The sequence below is a fragment of the Procambarus clarkii genome, chromosome 72 (genome assembly GCF_040958095.1).
Source record: "Procambarus clarkii isolate CNS0578487 chromosome 72, FALCON_Pclarkii_2.0, whole genome shotgun sequence".
NCBI lineage: Eukaryota > Metazoa > Arthropoda > Malacostraca > Decapoda > Cambaridae > Procambarus > Procambarus clarkii.
This window is the reverse complement of record NC_091221.1, coordinates 3952350-3980321: the sequence shown is the minus strand read 5'-3', so window position 1 is coordinate 3980321 and position 27972 is coordinate 3952350. Positions and strand designations below refer to the sequence as shown.

Here is a 27972-nt window from a genome sequence, read left to right as displayed (position 1 = left end):
CAGAGTGCCGAAAGCTAGGAAGCCGGATGAGCATACTGGGTAAGTTCGCTAGGCACAAAAATCATTGTAAATAATAAAATATTGTAAACAAGCCAAATTATTATAGTAAAGTGTGTTATTCATAATAAAATATTGAAAACAAGCAGAGTTATCACAGTCTGTTATCACAAACTTACAAAAACTTGCTTTTCGATACATCGGCAGTTATGAGGGAAGCTCACATCATCTCACCACCTTACCCAGCATACATAACCCACACCTGCTATATTTGTCATACATTATTTAAAGACTGTGTTACTGTCAAGGAACTTTATCTAAATCATTATCTAAAATGAAAAATTAAACTTTTTCATTATCTAAATGAAAAATGCTCCTAGAAATTTGAAAGGAATGTTCAACTTTCATCTGGCTATCAGCCATTTGCAATGAGTGAATGACAACAACACCAGAGAGCTGTGATGATTACCAGGACAGCCACCAGGTGTGCCATCCTGATGGCCTGATGTGGCAACAGAAAACATTACATCCAGAAATACAAGTTTCACATCCTGTTTAGCAATTCTCTTGCCTAAAATATATATATACAGTATAACAATACAGCTGATTTTAGAGGAGGTAAGAGTTGGGGTACAAAATCCACTTTAAAATATCTTTGAATATGATGAAACATACTAAACTAGTTTTCTGGGGGGAGCCCCGTCGGCTCCCCGGAGCTTTACCAGGCTGATATGCTAATGTCAGACTTTGGCATCAGTCATGTGTATGGAGTTCTAGGGCCTACCAGGGACCACGGCCAGAACCTGGCCCCCTCCCAGAGGCAAGGGGAGCAATGGCCCATAGAAACCCCCTTGTGGTTGGAAGCCTTCTATGTCTGCCATCGACCGGGTTAAGCATCCAGAAAGGTAAGCATTCCAAAACAAACCCCTATTCTGGTTAAAATTGCTACCAAAAGCCAAACTAGTGGATAGAACTTCCCAACAGAAAACAAGCAAACTAGTATGACGTCACATGTCACCGCACCGCTGTCTGCGCAGCTCCCCCCTCCCCGGGAGGGGGAAGGGTGAGCCCCAGACCTCTCACGCCGGCTATCCACCCATCAGTTCTTCGGCTGATGCTGTAGGCATCGGTTGTGTGCTCTGGCTCTATTAGTTGTTTCAACACTGTACCTAGAATGTGGTGTCTGTCTTCTAGGTGGTGCGTGAGCTGGGAGTGAGTCTTCAGTACTCGGGCTGCATGCGCCTAGTGTTCCCTTCCCTAGGTGCCCTGTAAGTACTTCCCTTGGGGCTTGGGGCCACCTTCCACAAGTTCCTTGGGTTCTGCCCCTGCTAGGCCATTTACTGCTTGGTTTTCGGCCGCTCTTTGTGTGCTCGGGTGTTCTGTCTCCCTTGTTCGCCTTAGGGTAAGGGGCAGTTTTGCACTGCTGGGGCGCAGGGTGCTGCGCAGCCTGTTTTTCCCCTATATGGCGGCCGGCTCTGTTCCGCCTCGGTACGTTGTCCTCTTGCAAGGTTTTATTTTTATTTTTATTTTTATTTTTATCTACCTGGTGGGAGTCTGCCTTCGTTCTTGCCCCCTGTGTCCCTTGTGTTCTGAGTATTATTTTGGTGGTTCCCCCTGCTAGGTCCCCGTGAGTGTACACGTCCCGGGGGTTCAGTTCTTAGAAAGTTGTTTGGTAGCTTTGGGTGCCGGTTAGGAGTACCCTGCCTGGGATTACCTGAGCGTGAGTCCTATTATAGCAAACGCTTGGGACCCTGGAAAACCCCTGGGGGCGCGCGGGTTCGATGGATGTGACCCCGGAGTTCCCCCTCGCTTCCAGCGAGTTTGAGGGTTGCTCTCACCCCTTGTCTCAGGGTGACTCTCTGTTTTGCCCCCATATGCTGTCTGTGGGGTCGGTGACACCTTCGACCCAGAGTCCTGCACGTTTTGTTGCTTGTTGTGACTCGGTTACCTAGTTGTGTACTGACTAAACGGGTGCAGGCAGCAGGGACAATGCACGTTGAGCTTTGGTGGTGGCAACGCTCTCATTTGTTTGCTCCCCGGGAGCCCCGGGGAGCAAACTCCGGGGGAAAAAATGGGGGAAGCAAACCCCTTTGCTCTCCCCTTTTTTTTGGGGACGGGGTATCTTCGTCATGTTTCCCCATTATTGGGGTTCTACAGGACTTTTGGTCTCGAGTGCGACTGTGCCTTTGTGTGCTTTTAGGACTGATGTTTGCTTCTGTGTTCTCAAGGGTTCGGGTAGGTTTTCGCTACTTCCCGTATTATTGGAACGTCTGTCGGCTCCTAGTCCGGGTCGCCAGATTGGGCTACTTGTAGCCCAGTTGGGCTACTCGTGGCCCGGTTGGGTTCCCATTGGGCTCCTTGTCTTCGCTTCGTTGGCCGGTTATGTTGTTGCTACTTCCTTTTTTGGCTCCTGTCCCGTGTGATGGGTTGTTTTTTCTAATTAGCGGTTCCTAGGGTTGCGTTCTGTTTGGCTACTTTTCTTGTGCAGTATTCCTAGTTGGCGCCTTCCCGCAGAGCGGGTTGTGCGGTTCGGCCAGCATGTCCTACGCATGCGCCGTGGGAGTTTGTTTTGGTCTGGGTGGTGTGTTTCATTGCTGATGTTTTGCGCCCTTTTTTCTTGGGTGCTTCGCCTCTCGCTCTTCTCCCTTCTCCGGTATGTGCCCCGTCGCTCCGGGGGTGTCAGGGATTACAGCTGTGGGGAGGACGCCGAGGTTTTCCCTGGGTTATGGGTGTGGGCCTCCTCCTTCGCCTCTACCCGGCTCTCCTGCGTGTCCGGCTCTGGCTTCTTCACCTGGCGGTGCTCCCGGGATCGTCTTTGCACTGTTGGGTCGTGTCACGTTCGTGCCTCCGTTCGACAGGTGAGTTTCTGTGGTCTGGCATCTTTCGGTCGGGCGCTGGATGTGGAGATCTGTATATACCTGTCTTTATTTAGGTATATTTATGTACAAATGAGACCGTCGGCACACAGGTGACTGTCCCTTTTTAATCCTTCCAGTCCCTCTTATAGGCATGTCCAACCCATGATGGAGTCATTCGGGGGACCCACCTCTTTCATGTTATGAGGTGTGTGGGTTGTGGTGCTGGTTATGTACTCACCTGGTTGGGCTCGCCTGGCTGTGCTTGCGGGGTTTGAGCTCTGGCTCTTTGGTCCTGCCTATGTGGAAGAACATGCAGGATAGTGCCAGTGGAGAGCAGTGGTGCCATAGGCACAATCGGGGAACACTGTATAAACATCAGAGGTCTGCAGTTGTTAAACGTCCTACCTGCGAGCATAAGACATATGGCCGGTACATCCGTGGACATCTTAAAGTCTAAAGTTAAACAGTCTCCGTGGTGTAGTGGTAAGACACTCGCCTGGCGTTCCGCGAGCGTTATGTCATGGGTTCGTATCCTGGCCGGGGAGGATTTACTGGGCGCAGTTCCTTAACTGTAGCCTCTGTTTAACGCAACAGTAAAATGTGTACTTGGAATGAAAAAACGATTCTTCGCAGCAGGGAATCGTATTCCAGGGACCTGCCCGAAACACTACGCGTACTAGTGGCTGTACAAGAATGTAACAACTCTTTTATATATCTCAAAAAAAAAAAAAAAAAAGAGAACACTAGCCTGTTTTCTAATAGAGGTTCCGGACTATCCTGGCTGTGGTAGGTATGTGGGCCTGCGGGCCGCTCCAAGCAACAGCCTGGTGGACCAACCTCTCAAAAGTCAAGCCTAGCCTTGGGCTGGGCTTGGGGAGTAAATGAACTCCCGGAACCTCATCAAGCAGGTATCGAGCGGGTATCTCTGCCGTCGATCGCCTGGTGTGCAGGTTCCTGGGCCTGCTGGGTTCTGTCGTGTCTCCGTTGGCCCTGTGTGGGGTTGGCCTGGAGTCTGCCTGCACCTTTCTCTGCCTTTGCAGAGATGAGTTGCTACATACATGTTGCGTGTTGCATGTGGTGCATGTTGCTGCTGCACGTGTGCATTGGTAACGTGTTTCGCAGTGGCGTGTACTTGTTCCTGTGTCAGGTTGTGGTGTGGCACTTTGCTGCTGTTTTGTGCCTGGGGTTTGCGTATGGGGGTTTGCTTGTGTTATTTTTCGTGGTCTTCGGGTCCCTGGCTTGGCCCTTCCATGTGCGTGGGGTTCTGTCCACGCCTGATTGTCCACCCCGGTTGTGTTTCCTGGGGTTTGAGCTTTGGCTCTTTCGTCCTGCATCTCCCCTGTCGCTTCCTTGGCATCTCCTTTGCTCAATTTTGCCTGCACTTGCTGTTGTATGGGGGGAAGGGGGGGTCGGTTTCCTCCGCTAAGCTTCCTTGTGCGTTCCCTTTGTTTACTTTTCTGCCGCAGGGGTTTTCTTCATGCGTTCCTTGGCTTCTTGGGTGTTCCTTCAGACTGCGTCATATGGTGTGCTTATGTGCCTTGGTCTGTTTTCATTGCTCGTACCCCTTGGTTCGGGTACTGGTCTGGTGACAACCCTTACACCTACTTCGGTTTTCCTGGCTTGCCCTGCCTGTTGGCTTTTCAGAGTCTTGCGATGTCTCGCGTCGGACTCGTCATTTCTGATCTCCTGGCGGGCTTGCTCTCATTGGGGAGCTTTCTGTTCGGCAGATGTTCCATCTCCTTTTTTGCCGGCTTGGGCTTCTTTGGTGGTCGCGCCCGAGATCTTCCCAGCGGCTCCGCCTTTTCCTGGGCTCGGATGAGCCTTGTCGGGGTTGATTACGTTCTGCCTCGCGTGTCTCGCCTCCAGTTGGTGGTCTGGTGGCTTCGTTGTTGGTGTCCCACCTGCGTGCTTCTTCTTGATGGCAGTATGGGGTATTTTGGCGGTCCTTCCTTTTCCTCCTGTCCCTTCTTAGGTGGCTGCGGTTGTTAGCGTCGGCTTGGTTTTTCTGGTGGGGGTTGGGGACCGTCGTCTTGCCACATACTGTCGCCTAGTTTTGTGCGGCGCTGGCGGAGCCGCTTCGGCTTGCTTTCGGTCTTGGTGTTGCTTCTGCACCATTAGTAAGCTGTCTTGTGTGTTGTTTCATCTCCGGTTTGTTCGTGCGCCACTTGCACCGTCCTGGTCTCTGGTCAGCATGCTCTGTCTTCTCAGTTGGTGGTGCCCCTTCGGTTCCGTTTTGTTTTTCGTCGGCTCTTTTTCCTGTTAGCATTTGCCTCTGGGGGTCAGGTTGCTGGGCTTCTTGCTCTCCTCCGCAGGGGTTTTCTGCTCCTTCGGTCTTGGCGTTTTGGTTGTTCGGTGGAAGCCGTGCCTCATCTTTTCTGGCACGGGATGGGGCTGCTGCGTTCTGGATGGGTCCTTGGTTTGTTGGTGCTTGGTTGGTCGAGCCGGGGTTCGTCGTGTTTTGTGCTACAGTAGCGGCCCTCCACTGTTATTTGCGTGCCGCGGCCTCTATGTCCAGGGTGCGCTTTGAGTTGATCCGGTTCCGTTCTTCCCTGTTCGCGGGTGAAGGTGTCCCGGGTTGTCCGCCGTGTTATTGTGGCTTGCCTGCCTGCTGCCTGTATTCTTTCCCCATGCCCGTGGCGTTCGTGACTTTGCTGCTCTTGCTGCTGTCTGGGCTGCGTATCCTTGCTGTCATTCGGGCATGGATCTTTTGGTGTTCGTACAGGGGTCTTGCTGCTCGTTGTCTCTTATTGTTCCCGGGTCCTTTTGGGGGCTGTGTCTCCTTGGGTTGGCGTTTGCTGCCGGTTGTCTCGCTTCTGTTGAGGGGTGGGTGGTGTCTGCCTCCCGGTTTCATCCCTTTGACCTTCCTCTGTGGATAGTTAGCTCTGGGGAGCCGACGGGGCTCCCCCCAGAAAACCAGCGTTGAATGTAATGAAACACCATTTTCTGGGTGAGACCCGGTGGCTTCCCGGTAACCCTCCTTCCCTCCGGTCGGCGGTTTTTCGCGTGTTTTCACATCCAGCCTCAGAACTGATGAGTGGATAGCCGGCATGAGAGGTCTGGGGCTCCCCCTTTCCCCTCCCGGGGAGGGGGAAGCTGCGCAGACAGCGGCGCAATGACGTGTGACGTTATACTAGTTTGCTTGTTTTCTGTTGGGGAGTTCTATCCACAAGTTCGGCTTTTGGTAGCAATTTTAACCAGAATAGGGATTTGTTTTGGAATGCTTACCTTTCTGGATGCTTGACCCAGTCGATGGCAGACATAGAATGCTTCCAACCACATGGGGGTTTCTATATGCCATTGCTTCCCTTGCCTCTCTGAGGGGGCCAGGTTCTGCCATGGTCCCCGGTAGGCCCTAGAACTCCATACACATGACTGATGCCAAAGTCTGACATTAGCATATGAGCCTGGTACAGCTCCGGGGAGCCTCTGGGTCTCACACAGAAAATGACATTTCATTACATTCAACGCTGTTTTTTTTTCCACAAAATATTCTTGTAAAATAGGGAATGTGTCCTATGAGAGGGTGCATCTTTTAATCCGGCAAATACGGTATATTTGTGGCTGAGTGTAATATATGGAATGGCCCATCATTTGTATACAAATAGGGAACAGGGGAATAGTTGTTACTGGACCTTAGACCTTTCTTGTCTTCTGCTCTATTGCTATTAACAAAAAAAAAATGTTATTATTTTGGTGATAGCTCTGAAGATTTTCTCCCAAAAGGAAGGTTCTCAAAGATGTTCTATCACCACATAACCCATTGATCTTTCAAGCAATCTAGCCCCTTCTCCTGATACCTTTTATTTCATATATCATTCCCTTCAGCTTTTCTACATACTGGCTGTCTCCCTTTACTGCATGGTCCCATTATCAGAGCCTAGTGAAAAATCACTGAACTCCTACCTGAAATCTGAATGGATCTCCATATTCAACTTCAGATTTTTTAAAATAAAATTTGATTTAATTATTTTTGTCAACAGACTGGTGGCCTGGGAAGCTATAGCAGTAACAGTCCAAGTGACTCTCGTAGTGCACCTCCTTCCCCTAGTGCCCCCCAGGCATCTCCGGTATCATCCCCAGGAATATCTATCTCTAAACCGTTCAACTATGAGTATCAAACACACGCACAAACTAATCAGCTCAATCAGCAGTTTGAGCAGTGTAATATGGTGAGTATTGGTCTTGTGTTTAGTAACTCCTAACTTTTTTTGCCTTAATCCATTAATCCATTTATGGATTAATGGTCTTAATCCATTGTGAATGTCAAGTTTAAATTGCATAAACAAATTAACTATAACTATTAGTCAATGCTTGTTTTTAATATAATTCACCTAGAACAACTTGGTCTTTTCTCTGTTAAAATGCTGTTTTTAGGTTAGGATAGAATAGGTTTCAAATTTGAGAATATGAGCATAAACAACAATTCAGTTATGTGAAAAATAATGGATCCTGTTGCCTAATCGCAGAGTAGCTTTGCTTTTAATAATTGCTGCAATTTGATTATTTTAAAGATTAAAAAGAATTGGTTTACACATACACACACACACATATACACTCAGGCCAGTATTCTTAACTTGTATACCATGCAAGGTGATGGAGAAGCATGTGAGAAAAAACCTAGTAACACATCTGGAGAGAAGGAATTTCATGACAACCCACCAACATGGGTTCAGGGACGGTAAATCTTGCCCTAACGGCTTAATAGAATTCTACAATCAGGTGGCAAAGATTAAGCAAGAAAGAGAACAATGGACAGAATGCATTTTCTTGGACTGCCAGAAAGCCTTTGACACAGTACCCCATAAGAGACTGATGCATTAGCTGGAGAAACAGGCAGGAGGAACTGGTAGGGTGCTCCAGTGGATAAGGGAGTATCTAAGCAATAGGAAGCAGAGAGTTACAGTGAGGGGTGAGACCTCAGATTGGCGTGAAGTCATGAGTGGAGTCCCACAGGGCTCTGTACTCAGACCTATCCACTTTCTGATATACATAAATGATCTCCCAGAGGGTATAGACTCATTCCTCTCAACGTTTGCTGATGACGCCAAAATTATGAGAAGGATTAAGACAGAAGAGGACGGCTTGAGGCTTCAAGAAGACCTGGACAGGCTGCAGGAATGATCGAACAAATGGTTGTTAGAGTTTAACCCAAGCAAATGTAATGTAATGAAGATAGGTGTAGGGAGCAGGAGACCAGATACAAGGTATCATTTGGGAGATGAAATTCAAGAGTCAGAGAGAGAGAAAGACCTGGAGGTTGATATCATGCCAGACCTGTCCCCTGAATGTGGGAACCGACCTGTGAGATATATATTTATTTAATTTATATGAATTTATATTTACGTTAATTTATATACTTCGATAGCAATTTGTATAATGATAAGTGGACTGTATTTCTGCAATAATCTCAATCTCACAAATCGATCCTCTACACATTAGGGGGGGTTTATATTTATATATATGCAGCCAATCAAACTACAGTATTAACTACATACATTGAAAAGGTTCCTTATCTTATAGTACAGCAGGTTAGTCCACCAGGTATAACTAGGGTGTAGACACCAAATTATCCTCTTTGAGGTAGCTTCCATCACCCAGTAACTGGTGCACAAAATCTTGCTTCCTCGTCTTGACCTGTCAAAAGGGCGCTAGCTGTAAAGCCAGATTCTATATATGACAAGCTATATCAGAGAAAACTGTACATGGAACATTGAAGACCTGGCTTAATTACCTTTAGTTTGAGGCTTCCACGTGCTCTAACCGGGTCACCCTATATAATGACATTAATGGCCATAAATGAAGATACATGGGTTTCGGAAAGAACACTTAACTTGAATTTGTTGACAGCGTGTGATAATGGTACACCACTGGTTTCCATAACACTTCGTCCAAGTAAAATTAACAGGAGCCGTATTTGCTCCTGTGAGCCTCTGGTCTAGTCTCAACAATGGCTGCGTCTAACACTCCATACTATTGACGCCTGGCCGACATTGTCCAGATATGATAGGAGCCGAATTTGCTCCACGCGTCTCGGATGTGACACAACAATGGCTACCCTGTTGACCAGACCACACACTAGAAATTGAAGGGACGACGACGTTTCGGTCCGTCCTGGACCATTCTCAAGTCGATTGTGTCAATGGCTACCCTCCTTCCCACTGACGCCTGGCTTACATTGTCCAGATGACGGAAAGTGATAGAAGGGTCACATTTACTCTACTTTAATATTGATGATTAAGTTAATTTATATGAGATGTTTTATGATGGTAAAGTCCAAAGACTAATGTATTTAAGAATAATTCCCAGCAGAATAGCTGGTGAATATAATAGTATGTGGTGATGATATCCCGTTTTCTTTAGACGGTAATTCCACTACAAGTTACGTTTTCTATGGGTAACTTGTTTATACAACACAGCTATTATCTGTCTGTATGATATATTTATTAAATGGTGTCGGATTTTCCGACACTGAAGCCCATATCAAGAGGATAACATCAGCGGCATATGCCAGGTTGACTGACATAAGAATGGCTTTTAGAAACTTGTGTAAGGAATCTTTCAGAACTTTGTATACCACATATGTCAGATCAATCCTGGAGTATGCGACTCCAGCATGGAGCCCATATCAAGTCAAGCATAAGACTAAACTGGAAAAGGTTCAAAGGTTTGCCACCAGACTAGTACCCGAACTGAGGGATATGAGCTACGAGGAGAGACTACGGGAATTAAACCTCACGTCACTGGGAGACAGAAGAGTTAGACGGGACATGATCACCACTATATGTGGTGTGGTTATATGAGCATATGTAGTATGTATGTATAGGATATATATATATATATATATATATAGGACATATGTAGTATGTGATTATATGACCACATACAAGATTCTCAGAGGAATTGATAGGGTAGATAAAGACAGACTATTTAACACAAGGGGCACATGCATTAGGGGACATACTTGGAAATTGAGTGCCCAAATGAGCTATAGAGACATTAGAAAGAATGTTTCAGTATCAGAGTAGTAGACAAATGGAATGCATTAGAAAGTGATGTGGTGGAGGCTGACTCCATACACAGTTTCAAGTAATTACCTAAGTGTAGTTACAGGATGAGAGCTACGCTCGTGGTGTCCCGTCTTCCCAGCACTCTGTCATTTAACGCTTTGAAATTACTGACAGTTTTGGCCTCCACCACCTTCTCACCTAGCTTGTTCTAGCCGTCTACCACTCTGTTTAGATAAGTGAATTTTCTTATATTTCTCCAGCAGCTTTGTTTCGTTAGTTTCAAAGCTTGGTGATAGAAGAAAAAGAGGCAATATGATCACCACTTTATTACAATAGTAATGGGAATTGACTAACAAGAAGTCAGATTTAAACTAACTAAAGAAAGATGACGAAAAAATATAAGAAAATTCACTTTCACAAATACTGTAGAGTTGTAGACAGTTGGAACAAGTTAGGTGAGGTGGTGGTGGAGGCCAAAACCGTCAGTGGTTTCAAAGCATTATATGACAAAGAGTGCTGGGAAGACGGGACACCACGAGCGTAGTTCTCATCCTGTAACTACACTTAGGTAATTACACAAGATAGGTAAGGATACAGAAGGCACAAATCAAGGAACTAGTGAAAGATAATTAGGCATGAAAAATGAAGAAGGGTGAATTTGAAGAAATTAGCTAGAAAATAGATTCATATGTGAACAACTCCAAGGAACCCAGAGGGCTAACATAGAGTTAGGCAAGGATATGCAAAGAGAAACTTGATGGACAACTCACATAAAGAAAGTTAATAAAGAACTAGAAAAAGTACAAAGAGGAAATAAAAAGAGACGTATGGGAAAGTTGTAAAAGAGAAAAAACGATCAAGGAAGTTGTGTTTGGAAGCCAAAACCAGAAATGACCAACAAGAAGCAGAATTTAGGCAAGCAGTTAGGAAAGAACGGGTTATCAACAGCAAATTTAAACAAAACACTGCAGATAGAAGTAAGTCTATAATAATTTTTGGGTGTTTAGAAAAGGAAATATTATCCAAGGTGGATAGAGCAGAAGAAGAGATGAAAGTCATAGAGAAAAGTAGGTTTAGGAGAAGGTCTAAATTTAAAGGAAATTGTCATTGATTTTAAGAGAATATGAAAATATGAGAACGACAATAACTGCTCCTTAAGGATGACATTTAGTGGAGTGAAACAAATGATGGAAGTGCTTAGAAATGCTAGGAAATTGCAGTGTGATGAGGATGGCAAACTTTGGTCAATAAGACAAGACCTCTCAAAGGAAGACAGAAAAAGCTGAAAATGAACCTTGATGAAGAGAAACGTCTGAATGGGAATAGAAATGAAGACAGAATTTTTTTTCTACAAGGTGTTAGGGACTTGAAAGCTAGTGAAATGGTACATAAAAACAAAGCAACAAAAATCATTATTGGAAGGGGAGGGGGGGGGGAGTAAAGGACAAAGGGAAAGAAACATGTTCCTAAAAATTTTATATACCAACATAGATGGAGTGAGATAAATAATATTGCAGCTAAAAGATATAATTCAGCTTAACCACTGTACTGCGCAGAGTGCCCTAAGGCGCTCTGAAAGTTTTTTTTTTTTTTTAATTAGGCTATATTTTAATGTTTTTTAAGGTTTCCATCACTCTTTGTGTTTTGAAATGAAAATGGTTGAGTTTGGAAACATTTTGACATTAACTTTACCTGAACATTTATAAAAAACAACAAACTATGTCTAACAATTGCACTGTGAAGTTTTTGCCAAAACCAGGTGCGCAGTGCGATGGTTAAGTCCCAGATATTGTTGCACTAACAGAGACGAAACTAGAAAAAAAATTTAATTGAGGTCGTATTCCAAAGAGGCAACTCAGTTTGGAGACGTGACAGGAAAACTAGGAAGGGGAGAGGAGTGGCTGTGCTGGTAAAAAATATCTCAAGGTAAGAGAGTTAATAATCAACATCCCTCGAGAAGTTGACATAATGGGTATCATTATGTTGACACTATGTCATAATGGTATGACATAATGATATCTTGAGGTTATCTTGAGATGATTTCGGGGCTTTAGTGTCCCCGCGGCCCGGTCCTCGACCAGGCCTCCACCCCCAGGAAGCAGCCCGTGACAGCTGACTAACACCCAGGTACCTATTTACTGCTAGGTAACAGGGGCATTCAGGGTGAAAGAAACTTTGCCCATTTGTTTCTGCCTCGTGCGGGAATCGAACCCGCGCCACAGAATTACGAGTCCTGCACGCTATCTACCAGGCTACGAGGGGATTGCTGGTTTGGAATCAGGATGATAAACTGATAATCGTAAATGTCTACAGCCCACCAGCAAGCAGCACATGGACAAAGGATGAACCAGATGATAAACACGAGGGCCTCATAATGGTCATGAGAGGGATTATCATAAAAGCAGATAGAGGTAAATCACAATTGTTGGTACTGGGGGACTTCAACTTGAAAGCAATAGACTACGAAGCAAGAACAGAGGACATTTGAACAGGCAGATTTGTAAACCTCATTCTGGAGATATTCATGTATCAACATGTCAAGCAGGCCACAAGAATGAGGGAAGGGGATGTTCTGTCAATACTGGATCTAATATTTACCAGGAAAGAAGAAGAGATATTTGACATCCAGTACCTTCCTCCCTTGAAAAAGAGTGATCAAGTCCTGTTGGACATTAAATTTGCTTTGCAATATAATCTAGAAGAGAATGGTGACAGTGAAACTGTTTGATAAACTTGATTTCCAGAGAGGACAGTATGGTGAACATAGCTAATTCTTTAATGAATTTAATTGGACAGACTCATTGCTAGGCAAGTAAGTAAATGAGATGTATGCCAAATTTTGGAAAATATATAATGAAGGCACACAAAAATTCTTTCCAAAACAGAGATGTAGAACCAGAAAACAGGATTGGTTCAATAGAAAGTGTAAGAGGGCCAGAGAGAAAAAGACAAGAAAATGGGTACAATATAGGAAGAGGCCTAACCCTCAAACATACCAGCACTACAAGCAAGCAAGAAACAAATACACAGCAGTGAGGAGAGAGACCAAAAAAGGAACTTTGAGAAAGGGATAGTGGACAAATGTAAAACAGATCCAGGCCACTTCTATAAATTCATTAAAAGCAAGATGCATGTAAAGGATAAAATCCAGAGATTAAGGATGGAGAACAGGTTTACTGAGAACGAAAAAGAAATATGTGTGAAATGCTAAATGAACAGTTCCAAAGTGTGTTTGTACAAAATGAAGATTTCAGAGAGCAGGACCAAATGCCAATTCCAGAACACACCATAGAAAACAGAGGTAACTCAAGACAAAGTTTATAAATTACTCAATGGGTTAGGAAGAAATAAAGCAGCTGGACCAAATGGAGTTTTGCCTTGGATGCTGCGATAATGTGCAACTGAGCTGAGCATTCCACTCAGCTCACTGGAATTAATATTCCAGATATCTTTGTGCACAGGAATCTTAGCAGATATATGGAAAAAGGCAAACATTTTTCCAGTCTATAAAAATGGCAGCCGAGAAGGCACTCTAAATTATAGGGTCGTATTATTAACAAGCATGGTAGTAAAAATACTAGAACAAATAGTTAAAACCAATTGGGTAGAATACCTGGAGAGTAATGACATAATAATGGACAGACAGTATGATTTTCGAACAGGAAGATCCTGTGTAACAAATCTACTTAGTTTTATGATTGAGCCACAGAGATTCTACAGGAAAGAGATGGTTGGGTTAACACCCATCCCATCCAAAAGGTACGGATAAGATGGGTGTAATAAAGGGGGTGTAAGGGGAGTAATAATTGGTATAAGAATGGGAATGTAATGGTAAGTGGAGAAAGAAAAAGAACGTTCCCATTCTTGTAACCTGTTATTACCTCTTTACACCCCCCCTTTATTACACCCATCTGATCCGTACCTTCTAACTTGCTCTTACCTTCCTTTAAGAACTTCCTCCTCCTCACCTCTCTCCACCTCTCTTGCCTTACTTGATGCCTGTTCCTCCCTCGCTCCCATCACAATCAACTTGATAATGGTCCAGGACGGACCGAAACGTCGTCGTCTCATTTTCTTGTGTGTGGTTTTGACTTCGTATCTTCAGCCACGTTATGGTGACTCTTTGTCTGCATTCAGAATTGCTTTTATTTACATGTATGGTGAAATACTAAAAAACTGTCCATGACTTTTGTGAGACTAAAATTGGAATATGCAACAGTTGTATGGTGTCCATATCACAAGAAGCACATAAATAAACTGGAGATGGTGCAAAGTCATACTACAAAATTGCTTCCAGAACTGAAAAACAAGAGTTATGAAGAGAAGCTAGAGGCGTTAAATATGCCAAAGCTTGGTGATAGAAGAAAAAGAGGCGATATGATCACCACTTTATTACAATAGTAATGGGAATTGAATAAATTGACAAAGGAATTCCTGAAACTGGTAACCTCAAGAACAAGAGGTCATAGATTCAGCTAAGGAAAAAAATTACAAAGTTTTCTTTTGAAAACTGAGTGGTAGGCAGTTGGAACAAGTTAACACTTTCGCGCACCTCGCCCGCCATTCCTCAACTAGGCCCAGTGGGTCCCAACGTTTCATGGGAGCGCGCGGTAGTTCTGAAAAGTGTGTACTCTCTTCAACTTTGTCACCTCAATTCTAGTCCAGGGTTTTTCAATTTGGTATCATTGTGTTCGCAATAGAATTCTCTACACGACTAAAGACATATAAACTCCAAAAGCCCGGCGTACCATCCACAACAAACAGAGAAAGTGAGTGCGCGTGTTACCCAGGAGCGCATAACAGCGATAAAATGTGTACACTCCTTTCACGTTTGTTACCTCAATTCCCGTCCTAGGTCTTTCATTTTGGTAACATTGTGTTCGCAATAAAATTCGTATATGCAAATATAAAGTATTATGCAAATATATATATGCAAATAGCAAATATAAAGCAAAAGCAGGAGTATATGCAAATATAAAGTCCAAAAGCCAGGCGTACCACCCACAGAAAACAGAGAAAGTGACGGAGCATAATCCCAGTGAGCGCTAATAAAATGGTATACTGTTTTCAACTTTGTTACCTCAATTCTGGGCCTAGGTCTTTCATTTTGATATCAATGAATTCACAATGAAATTCCCTACAAGAGTATATGCAAATAATATCCAAAACTGCTGTGCACCCCTCCCGAAGCCGCCGCCAATCTGCCGCCGAAAATGACGCAATGCTGCGTCGTTACCGGGATCGCATCTAGTAAAAAAAAAATGACGCAATGCTGCATCGTTACCAGACGAAAGTGTTAAGTGAGAATGTGATGAAGGCCAAAACTATCAGTAGTTTCAAAGCATTATATGACATGAAGATGGGCATAATTCAGTGTAAATTTGGTTCACATCTTCAACGGAATAAACTTGTCAATTGATATATACTGTAATGATCCTCTCTGCCAGCCTCTCTGTTCTTCACTATTGCTGCTGAATAATGTTTCTGTGTCCTCATTCATTTCTGACTTGGTCAATGTGTAGGTTCTGCTGGTAATGGTAAATTGGCTAACAATCATTATCACATCACTTACATCAATAACTTGTTCATCTGATGTACTTCTGCGGCAACTTTATGAGGTAGATATTTTCCCAGCTGTGGATATGGTGTTGAAAGTACTCCAAACTCTGCCACCAAATTCTTTGCTTGCCTAACTTTGTACAGGCATACCTCAGTTTAAGAGTTTAATTGGTTCCTGGAGACGCCTCGTATTCCGAAAACTCGCATTCCGAAGCTAATTTCCCCATAAGAAATAAAGGGAAATGAATTAATCCGTTCCTGACTACCCCAAAAACCCCTCATCAAACTAAATTTGTATACCTAATTCATCTAAATAAACCTACAAAACTATGTTCAAGTTATTACTTACCTTGCTGCTGAATGCTGTAGGCGTATGGAAGATGGTGAGGAGGTGGGAGGAAGAGAGGAGTTACTGTTTGGAAGGGGAGTCCCCTTCCATTATAACATCAGGCAGTGAGGACTTCACTGGTATGCACACTCTGGCACATTTTGCCTGCATACCACTAGGACTTGCTTGTTTTACTAAGAATTTGTCTAATGACACTTGTTTTTCCCTACATTTTAACACTTGTCTGTAATAAGACATCACATTATCATTTAAAATGTCAATGCAACGGCCTGCTACAGCTTTATCTGGGTGAGTTTTTTCAACAAAACTTTGCAGTTCTTCCCATACTTCACACATTTTCTTAATCAAGAAGGGACATCCTCTACTGCCTCTACTCACAGCCATTTTCTTAGGTTGAACCTTACCAATGGCTTTCTTGAGACCCATGGCAAGATATATAATGACAACTTTTATGCTCAAATGGCAAAAAAAACGATAAAAAACTGTAAATCCTTGTGAAGAATTCATGTGGGATAGTCACTGGACACGAGACACTGGTAAACTGAGGCGCGATCGCCATGCCACCACGCGACAGTCGGCCTGTACACGTATCAACAAACTCGCGTCCCGAGGTAACCCTCGCCTTCCGAGACATATTTTTGGAGTAAATCCTGCTCGTCTTCCGAAAAACTCGCATACAGGGACACTCGCATTCCGAGGTACCACTGTACTTGGAACATTAAATTTCTGCATTATTTTATTTCTACTCCAAGTTTGAGATGAACCTCGTCGGCTCCCTGAAGCTAACAGACTGATATCCGCTATATTAGTCCAGAGCATCAGTTAATTGGAGTTCATTGCCTACCGGGAACTACGAGCCAGAACCTGGTTCCTTCAGAGAGGCACAAGGAGCAATAGCTTATGAACACTTCACTTTGTGAGAGTATAGTTATGTCTGCCATCGACCGGGGGTATCACTCAGAAAAGTAGGAAAACTGTTAAAAAACCCTACTGGTAAAACATTGTAACCCAAGACTGAACAGAGCCCAAGAACTCCCCCAAGGCAGGATGGGACCCTGCCCAGGCGACCCAAGCACCGACACCACCGGTTCGTTGACCGACAGTGTAAGGTACGGGATTGAAAGCCGTACCCTAGAGTATTGCTAACAACATCCGCTCTTATTTTCTTATAAATAATGGGAGTGCAGGTGTCTATATATAGCAATAATAAACAGTTCTAACTACATACAACAAGAAATACATCTTGGAGTACAATTTTACAAAAAGGTTTTATTTAACAATACCAGATTATCTCACACTGATATGGGGGGGGGTGTATTTAGACCCACCACAGGATTGATACAGACAAAATGGAGGGGAGGGGAGGTTCCTTCCCACCAACACCCACCTCAGGAGGCAACTGGCACAAGGGTCCACACAACAGTTTACGCCTCTACAAACTGGGACTTTAGGTCATTACTGTATTCCACTCCTCTCGGTAACTACAAAGGGCATGGGTTTTAACAATACACTGTTCTGAGCACAATACACAAAGGAATGGACAAAGTAAATGTGGATAACACCTCTTGACACTGAGCTGAGCACATGCACATGAATTAATAACATAACACTCTACCTACACACAGGGTTCTAAAATCCTTATTTCTACAAATTCCTATCTCTAAATCATACAAAAGGGGAAGCACCGCTATAAAACCATCTAATACTGCACTTACCGTATTGTTGGAGACCATCCAAGACACACAAGTCCCTGGTCCTGCTCTCACTGCCTCTCTCTCCCAAGTGAACAAGAGGGGCTTGAACATGTCCCTGCCTGCCCGGTTCCAATAATATCTCATCCCTATACATGTCATACCCATTTCCCAATAGTTCATTTATATGTCTTATAATGTTCCAGGGTTTCCTACATTTAACACTGTTGTTTCTCTATATTTTCTTGCATTGAATAAGCTTTTTAACTGGTTTATCACTTTTGTTTACTTTGGTTTTAGGAGATGACATTTTCCTGTTAAGATGATGCTCTGTATATCTGCAGGGGTAAAAGTACCAGACTGTTTTTCAACATTTAACACTGCTATTTCTCCCTACACTATGGTCTCTTTCTTACAACAGAGAAGACGTTATCTCTGGCCTCATTCTCCTGTCTGGATTTTACTCTGTGTGGTTGTGCCAACTGTGTGGGGTGGTGTGCAAGCCAGGTGTTCCAGAATACTCAGGTTGTCGGCTCCCAGACGTCTGAGGGTTTTGGAGTTAGGGTAGGGTTTAGCTCGGGATGAGACTTGGGTCACTTTGAACAATGCCCCTTCCAGTTCGGGTACAAGGGGGTTGAGCCTGTTATCCTGCTGAAGCTTCTGGGTTGACCTGGCAGACTCACTTCTTTGAACCCTTTTCTCCCTGGACTGGCCATTTCTTCAGGGGTGGTGGACGTGGATGAGGGCTCTGCCCCAGGGCCTCTGTCGGGGGTTCCTGGGGCTTTGGGGGGGGTGAGCCCTCAAGAAGCACTTGGGCTGTGTGCCCCTGCTTGGGCCTTTGTGCCGTCTATATCTGGAGCATTTGGAGCGTTTGTCACGGCCAGTTGTCCTGTCTTCGTCACGAGGCATGTGGTGCTGGCACCTCCTCGGTAAATCCCTTTTTACTTATCTGTGGGTATACAGTATACAATAGGTTCAGGGAGCCAATGGGGCTCACCTCAGAAAACCAGCGTTGTATGTAATGAAACCCCATTTTGTGGGTTGAGCTCCGGAGGCTCTCCGACACCCACCTTCTCTCCGATAGATGGTTGCTATCAGTCTACGAACAGCTGGTGTCAGCGCTTGGGCCTCCCGGGCAGGCCCCCTTCCCCCCCCTTCCCCTCCCCCCCTCCCCCCTCCCCTTCCCTCCCCCCTTCCCCTCCCCCCTTCCCCTCCCCCCCCCCCTTCCCCTCAAAACGGACCAGCCCTAAATCTGGCACTACCGGCTTACTACAACCGAAGGAACCCAGAGCCCTGGTACAACCCTTCCGGGCAGGACCTTCCATAATCCCCCCCCCCCCCCCCTGGAGAACCAACAAATCCGACATAAGCCAGCAACTAGACAAAGTCGTGTGCAGGAAATGCACTACCGCAGACTCTGCAAACAGCAATGGACAAAATGAGGATGAAAATCTAAGAGCCAGGGCCCAAGCAGATTCCAAAGAGAGGACAAGCTCCGCCTGTCAACACGTGAGGCGAGAAACAAAGAACAGAGACACCTCTTCCCTCAGAATCGGCATAAACAACTACAACGAGACAACCAACGCACGAGCTGCTGAGGCAAGGTCACTGGACGCTGGCCAGGAACCCAGCTCCTCCACATCCTCTTCGAGCCAGTTCAAAGACAGCTCCAGCAGGGAAAAGAAGCGCAAAACCGAAGCCAAATGCCCACAGGCGCACAAATCCTCAGCGACCAGGGATGTCAAAAGGGAGGAAACCTGCTCATGAAGCTGCACCTGGCCGACATCATGAGGAATCACAGGGGTGAACCAACACGCATTGAGGGGCTTCAACTTGCCCCCCAGGGAAACCTGAACAACCGTAGTCAACTCCCACATTCAAGTGTGTGGGTCTGATAGAACACATGGCACGCCCCAAACAAAAGAAAGGACAGTCTACTAGCCAGGAAGACACCGGCACCTTGTAACACACCTAATAAGGAAAAGAGGAGCCAAACTCAAAAGAAGAAGGCTCGATTATCGAGGCATTATCGTTGTCTCACAGGAGGTAAGCTGCAAGGGCCTCCCACACCTTCCTTGGCAGGATGCGAGAAGCCAAAAACCTCCGAAAAGAGGTAACCAAGAACCTTGGTTCTTCGGTTAGGGAAACAAAGGTTAGGGAAAGGATAGGTCCATTAAAAATCGAGACAGGTCAAATAACGGATAATGACGAAGAGATGAGTAGCATTTTTAATAAATATTTTATCTGTATTTACTAAAGAAGAACTTAACTCTGTGCCTTCAGCCGAACAAGTCTATGTGCGGGGGGACGAGGACAGGTTGGCTAGTCTTAGCAGTTACCAGGGATGATATTATTAAACAAATAGTAAAATTCAAACCAAACAAATCCCCAGGGCTGGATGAAGTGTTTGCCAGGGTGCTAAAGAATGCAAAGAGGAGCTTAGCAATCTATTGTCTACCATATTTAATAAATCATTAGAATCAGGCAGAGTGCCAGAGTCTTGGAGGTTGATAATGTGGTACCAATTTTTAAGAAAGGAGATAGATCACTTGCATCAACCTATCGGCCAATTAGCCTAACGTCTATTGTGGGAAAGTTACTTGAATTGATAATTACAAATACCTCTGCCACCGATCTGGAAGAGGCAGTCCCCGAAGCCGCCCGAGTCTCACCACCAAGAAAGCCCTGCCCCAACTCCGAAACCTTCAGAGCCGGGAGCAGGATGGATGGGGGGGGGGAGGACAGGAGGATGAACTACAGCAGGGGAAGAACAAGGGGGCATGGATGAAACCAAAAGTCAAGGCTACTAATGGCCCCAAGCCCAGGTCCCTATAACCAAATCGAGGCAGTCTCAGGGCATCCGGAAAGGCAACCAACCGAGTGCATTGCAGCAACCTAAACCTCACATGCAACGCCGAAGTTGCCTGCACCCAAATATCAGTAGCAGTGGACTGGATGAACTGGACTACAAGCAAGGAACACCACTTGCAGTACTCCGGGTCAAAGGTGTCATTGACCCAACAGGCAGCATTGTGAAGGCAAAGATGGTGAGTGTCACCCTGAAACACGTGGACAGAACAACCTTCAAACTCTCACGAAACGAGATGGGACTCAGAGGACACATCCATCGGACCAATGAGCCCCAATGGGGGTTTCCAGGGGGCCCCTTAGGTTGACTGCTAAAGGAAGCCCAGGCAAGGTACTGCTAACTGGTTATCCCAGAACTACCAAACAAACAAACAAAAGCTGAACCCCTGCAACATGTGCAATCACAGGGACCTAGCGGAGGGCCACCAAAATAATACAAGGGTTCCTACAGCCCCACCAGGCAAAACAAAAAAAAAAAAAGAAAAATAACACCCTGCTAAAGCACAACATCTCCAGGAGGAACAGAACCGGCCACTATTTGTATTAAGACAGCTGCACAGTATCTTTTGCCACAGCCAGCAACGATACCACCTACTATCCAAGGCCAAACGGGGGTAGGAAAACTCCCAGCTGACCCAAAGGGCGGGCAATCACCGAGCAGCAAAAGATCCCTGCAGAGGTAGTCCCCAAACAGTTTGTGGACGGTAACCCCAAACTGCAAGGGCAGTACTTGCAGGGCACCTAGGGAAGGGGACCCTTGGCGCATGCAGTCCCCAATACTTCAGGAATTACATCGCAGCACAACACCACAAGGCACAGTACTGCTCAGTGATTGGAGCTAGAATCGATTGACCGCCACCGAACACAACAGCCTCAGAACTGGGGTTTGGTAGTTAGTGTGGGAGGTCTGGGGCTCCCTTCCCTACTCCCGGGGATGGGGGAGCTGTTCAGACAGCGGCGCGGCGGCTGTGCTTGTTTGCTTGTTTGCGTGTTTTCTGATTGGGAAGTTCTGCCTGCTCATTCAGCTTTCAGTTTGCAATTTTTTACCAGCTGTAGTTTGTTTTGGTATTCCTACCTTTCTGGGTGCTTGACCTGGTAGATGACATGGCAGACAGAAGACTGCTTCCAACTACATGGGGGTGTCTATAGGCCAGTGCTCCTTGTGTGCCTCTGAGGAGGGCCAGGCTCTGGCTCAAAGTCGCTGGTAGGCTAAGAACTCCATCAGTTGACTGTTGCCATGGTCTAATATATTCACTCGGCCCAATATAGCTCGGGAAGCTGAAGGAGCTCTCCACAGAAAAAGGCTTTTGATAGTCCCATGCAAGAGGTTGTTCTGGAAACTGGAACTCACTGGAAGGGTGACAGGAAGACTTCTGAGATGGATGAAAAATGTTCTTATGGATAGAAAAATGAAAGCAGTAATCAGAGGCAATGTATTAAATTGGAGAAATGTTACTTGTGGAGTACCATGGGGGTCAGTTCTTGCACAAGTAGTGTTCAACATTGTTTTGTCACTTGTTTGCCTATATCACACCCAAGCTGAAAACTTTTCTGCATTGCTACATCACTCTTAGTTTTAGCATAACAGGGAAATTTCTTATCTTTACTTCACTTTGTGTTTAGCACACAAGACACTCAGGATATCACAATCTGTTTCCTTTATAAGCTGTATACATTTAGAAACTTATCATTGCATGTTTTATTTTGGGTTGACTGCATAAAAAAGTCATAAAGAACACATTACATATACCAGCTCCTGCATTCTTGGGAGGGTTCCATGGTGGCTCCTTGGTGCCTGCTTTCTATCAAGATCCACCCAATTCAATTCACATCCTATCCTTATAAAATGTCATAAATAACCCTACTGGGGACTAGAGGCTAAAACCTGTTTTAGAAAAGCACAAGGCACAGGGGATTGTAAATCATCCATAACAAAGAAAAGACCACCAGAAAGTTGGATAAATCAAAACAGATAACAACACGTTTAATGAACCATAGAAAACAGGATAGTGAAGCCCCGGAGGACAACGTAGTGGTGAAGCCATTTTCACTTTAGTTACACCTGTCTACCACCAGAGGGATACACAGCTTCCTTTTCAATTGCCAACCTTAAACCCAAAGTCATATGTCTGGTCCAAACTGTTGTGAGCGCACAAAATCAAAATTCGTCACTTACAATAATTACAGGAAAATTTAATCTTTATGAGAATGGCAAGTCCTCCTCGGAGGTACTTCTCAAGGCACTCAAAACAGTTCATATACTGTAACTCTCACATATGTTAAAGAGGATATACCTTGATGGGAGAACTCAGTCCTCTCACTGATAGAATCAAAATTAACACGAATGAACAGGACAAATAATAACCGAAAATTCTAATCTTTTTATTAAAATTATAAGTATTTAATCAGGTCACATGTTTTATTAATTTTAATGATTTATACGAAGTTGACAAATGTGGTTTATTTATTGAAAGGAACATTAGTATTGGCCTGACTAAAATCCAGGACTTAATCCAGGTTTCAGGGTTTGGGGGTGATAGTTCTTCAATTGTGTTGGGCCTCCTCTGGGGATTGTTCCTTAAACTTCAATGATGGAAGTAGTGGGAAGCGCCTTCCCACTGAGGATTAACTGTCTTGTTTCTTAGGAGGGTTTTCCTGCCATGGATCTTTCATTTTGGGGAAACGTTTTTCTCTCGTCTGCATCTGGTGTTGATCTTGGCTCTGTCCCCGGTGCCTTCTGTTCCTGGGGCTTCCTTTGGTTAGGGAGACCCCAAATTCAGTAACTGGGTGCCTTTTCTTCCTGACTGGTCTTTTGCTTCATTTAAAGAAGGCTTTTAGGTTAACATGGATAATGTGTTGTATCCTTTTCCATTATTTGATATGGACTCCTCAGTGGCTCTTTTTGAAGTGCACTTCCGAGTTCAAGTAGAGTCCCCAGAGGCATTGTATGTTAAGAGGTTTCCAATTTCCGACTTTCACCCTCGGCAGCATGGTCTGCTTTTTTCATGTCTCTCTTTAGGATCAGGATGTTGCATGTTTGATGGCTGGCTTCTTTGGAATTTACGTCACCCACTTCATATTGGATATGGTAGGAGGTTCTTGATTCATCCTGGCCTGTGGGCAACCTAGCTTTACCTTGGGGATCTGGCATGACTTTAGCCATACCCAAATGCTCAAGTGGCATGAGGAGAGTTTGGTCTGTGAGGCTTTTATGGGTGATGCTGCCTTTGCACCGCTTCAGTCTTGGGGTTCATTGTTCCAGCCCTTTTGCAGTTCACCCTATTAATGGTACTGTGGAGGAGGGGGGGCATTGATCCATTTTACCAACTCTTGGTCCTACAATACATGGCCCTTCCAGGTAGAGTCCCAAGACTGACTTTGGAAGTGTCTCTGTGTCAGAGTCTGAGACCCGCAGTCTACCCAACATCTCCTTTGTCACTGGTGTGTTTGAATGCTGGAAACAACCATGGAGTGGTTGAGTTAATCCCCACTCCATGGTGGGTATCTCAGTTCAAATGCAGTAATTAAAGTCCAATTGACCTGACCAGACGAGAAGATAGAAACAGCCACGTACCGGACCAGACCGATCAGCTGAAATAGGTGGAGCTGCAGGAAGATCCCTTGAGTTCAGACACTGAGCAAACAGTGCCTGAAACCAAGGCTGGGCCTGGGCCGGCCACCAAGGGGCCAACAGGACTATTCTTCTCCCTTGGAAAGTCTCCAAGTGAGCCAGGACCTGGAGCAATAACCGAACTGGGGGGAAGAGGTACAGGTAACTCCACCTTGACCAGTCCCGTCAAAAGACATCGACCTCCGACGGCCTCGCAGTCGGGGAAGGACGCCGCATAAATCAGATGACGCCTCGACCAAGCCGACACGAAGAGGTCAACTTCCGGGCGTCTAAACATCCGGCAGAGCCAACGGAACGAGACAGCATCTATCATGCATTCTGTGGACAGGGGAATGAACCGGGACAGGCTGTCCGCCAGGACGTTGGACACCCCCTGGATATGAACCACCAGGAAAGCCAAACCCTGAGAACTCGGCAAACGAGTCACCCAAAGCGACCAGACCCGAACAGCTAAGGACTGCATCGAACCCCCTCGGTTCAGGCAATGAACCACTGGGGGAGCAATCCGATGGAGCCGAATTGTCATGTCGCAAGTGATATGAACCCTCTGAAGTGAACACCACACTGCTGTGAACTACCGCAACGTGCTGCGAGCCAGACGGAGGGATGGACCCCTGGCCGGCCTGGTGAGCGCTGGTCACAAAGGCCCAGCCAAAAGACGACGCATCCGTGAACATATCAAGCGAGGGCTTGGGTAGGTGCCACAGCACTGAACCCTGAATAACCCAAAGAGTAAGCCAGCAATGCAGCAGCCGGCGCAATTTCCCTGGGGTTCCGATCCCAGCAATCGCGAGAGTGGCAGAAGGAACGTCCACAAAGGAACCAGAACAGCCGCTGAAGCCAGATACGACTCAACAGGTAGACCAGCACGGCGAAGTTCAGACTCCAGCACAGCTGCTCGAATGTTTCCTCATGACCACCTTAGCTCAGATCCACCAGTAGTTGCAGGCATATTCCTGAATGGTGTCCCTGGACCCAGGGTGGGCCTTAGGAGCTGCAGGGCTCAACTGTGAGCAATTTTGGCAAGGTTCCCAGGTTCACAGCCAAGGTCTGTTTTAGTAAAGTGATTTATTAAAATATTTATTTTTATTTTTGTCTAGAAAAACATTCAAAATGTAAGTTAACAGCATTTTTTGGAACAAATTATCTTTTATGGATTTCTAGAAACACTTTTATTATAAAAAAGTTATTTCTTGAGCATTCATCACCAAACTGATAAAAAAAAACATACTGTACTTAATGTTTGACTTATATTTGTATTCCGTCATAAAGAATTCAGCAGACATAAACATTAGCTTGCAAGTTTCTGTTGGTTTTTATGGCTCTGTTAGAAGGCAGTTTTACTTGACAAGACTGGAGCAGAAATTACCCTAGTGCAAAGGCTTCATTGGGCATGGGGGGCTCAGTTGGGACCATTTGGTCCAATTTGCTTAAAGTTGGCCCTGCCTGGACCGAAGGGATGCCTATTAACAAATTCCTATTCATCCCTGGTTCAGGGACTGGTTAGATTCCGTGGAGGAGTGTCAGGCATACCACTTCTGGTTCTCCTGTTCAGCTTGAACATTGTGTACTGCTATTAGCTTTGCAAAATGTTGGCCACCCCCAGAGCGGACCTTTTCACTTCGGTGTGGAATTGGTGACTTCTGGCTTACGTGACTTTTTTTTTTTCATTTGCTACGTTATTGGGGTCAGTGGGGGTTATTTTACCTCTTTATTCCAGTCTGGCTGTTTATCCGGGTTCTGTCCAAACTAGAAATGTTCTCTGACAATGTTCTCTTGTTGGCTCCCTTTTGACCAGCCTAGACTTACTTTTTGGCCCTTCAGGCCCATTGTCCAAACCCACTGTTTTTCGCTGCTGTGCCTCTTTCAGTGGACCAGTCCAGAGATGTTTCTTAGTGGTGTGAGGCTTTCCTCTGATCTAATCGTTTGGAGTTTTTGCCTCGTGTATCACTCTTTGTATGATATGCAGGTGGTTGATATTTTCGTATCTTGCCTGTGGGTTTTTGTAGCAACAGTATGAGGATTTTTAGCACTCCTTCCATCATTTTCTCTGTTGCTTGTCCTTGTTTTCTATGCCTTTGGTTGTCTTGATTGTTTGTGGATAGGCTTCTCATGCCGTATCCTGTTGCCTAGTTTCATTCAGCCCCGACAGAGTCGCTACTGTTGGCATTTGATGTTAATGTTGCATTGCTTAGTTTCACAAGTTTTCTTGGGCATTTTTTCACTTCTTGCCTGCTCATGTTGACAGTTTTGCTGCTGTTGCTGTTGAAAACTCAGACAGTCCTGAGTTTTCATGGTCTTTGGACAAGGTTTTAGTTTTCTCTCTTCTCCATGATTTTTTTGTTGCCCCTTCAATCGTGGATTGTTTCTTCGTGGCTATATTTGTTAACCCATGCTTCTGGTTGTTATGTTGGAAAGTTTCATGCTTCCCTTCAAAAGAAGGGTTTTGCTCTTTTGGTCGCTTGTCTACACCCTGAAGGTGCACTGCCCCTTGGCAGTGTGCAAGTGTAACTAAAGGGAGAATTGCTTCACTGAATGGTTCATGAGTCTAAGGATTTGGTCGATGTCTGTTTTGATTTGTACAACTTTTTGGTGGCATTTTCTAGGTTAGGAGTCATTTACTGTCCTCTGCCCCTTTGCCTCTCTTAAAGGTGTCAGATTTTGGCCTCTGGTGCCCAGTAGGCTTATTTATGACTCATAAGGGCCTGACATGGATGAATTGGGTGGAACTTGATAGGGAACAAGCACCAAGGAGCCACTAAAGTCTCGCCAGAAGTAGGTATTGCGTTACTGTCAACATTTTTGTTTCAATTCAAAGTAGCAGGATATTTCATATTTTCGTAGGCCACACATCTCGGGCGTTGGTCGTGGGAGGTGGTTGTAAAGTGGGGCAGGCACTCGGACACATTAAAGGCAAATTGGGAAATGGCAATTGCACTTTAAGTGAAAGTAAAAATACAGTAATTTTACGGTGCTGTATTACAATATACCAATGAATAAAAAAAAATTAGGCCCTAGGTAAATAAATTTTTACTTTACCAAGAAACATATGTTGAAATATCTTCTTAATAACCTCCTAGTTTTCTGCCATTAGTACAATTAAGCGATTAAAACCCTTTCTGGCAAAAGTTTGTCTGCAACATAATAAAAAATTTCACAGAAAATGTAATTATTAGTCGATCCTTATTTTTGTGGTAATTAATACATAAGTACAGTAGTATACTTTTGGTTGACATTATTACATATTGATGGACAAGCATTAAGAAACTAATTGATAACATTGATGAGTTCAAAGGTGAGCTCTACACCAAGTTAGAAACCGTGCAGAGGCATGCCACCAACCCGAGTGCCAGAAATAATTTACATCTGAAAGACAAAAGGAAAAAGGGAAGCATAATAATGTACAGTGTATGAAAGGGTATGATAAGATGGATAAGGAAGATTACTCGTGATTATAGGTAGATCCAGAGGGGAGACTCGACCAAAAAAAAAAAAAATTACTAAGAAAGAGAGAAAGTGAGAGATATGATAGTATTTTTTCTTTAAATTAGAGTTTAGAGTTAGTAAGAACTGGAACACACTTTTAAAACTGTGGTGTGAACAAAATAACATGAAAATTTCAAAAGTGAATATTATAAAATTGGAAAATAAAGATTGGAAATCATTAACTTAATCACTCTTCTGTAAAAAACAAATTGGCAGTAAAAGATATCCATGTGTACATGCCGCTCTCATCTGCAAACACACACACACACACACACACAGGTAAATATATATATACACATATTTTGCTTTATACTCTTATGATTGAGGCAACAGGGCTAACTGTGCTTCTTTTTTTATTATTATATTTTTAAAATTTAAGTAAAGGATTAAATAAAACTTGAAGCCTAAAATTTATTATTTCTTCAGATTGATAACTCTCCAGGTTCGAACAGTAGCTATGCGTCTAGTGGAAACAATAATATGCAACAGCAGGTATGACACCGCATTATGCCTCTTTTAATTTTTT

General features: G+C 44.6%; 1 protein-coding gene and 1 long non-coding RNA gene across 7 annotated transcripts in view; one reads left to right on the top strand and one right to left on the bottom strand.

The window, feature by feature from the left end:
• Positions 1–27972, bottom strand: part of LOC138356369 (uncharacterized) — a 420379-nt gene that overhangs the window by 82358 nt on the left and 310049 nt on the right. The window lies entirely within an intron of this gene.
• Positions 1–27972, top strand: part of LOC123773761 (alpha-protein kinase 1) — a 183420-nt gene that overhangs the window by 131393 nt on the left and 24055 nt on the right. For 5 of the 6 annotated variants that reach the window (XM_069312345.1, XM_069312342.1, XM_069312341.1 and 2 more), the window contains 2 exons: positions 6836–7024; positions 27873–27938. In XM_069312345.1, coding sequence (XP_069168446.1) covers positions 6836–7024; positions 27873–27938 — 255 coding nt within the window. The remainder of the gene's footprint in view (positions 1–6835; positions 7025–27872; positions 27939–27972) is intronic. The other variant, XM_069312344.1, reaches the window with a different exon arrangement.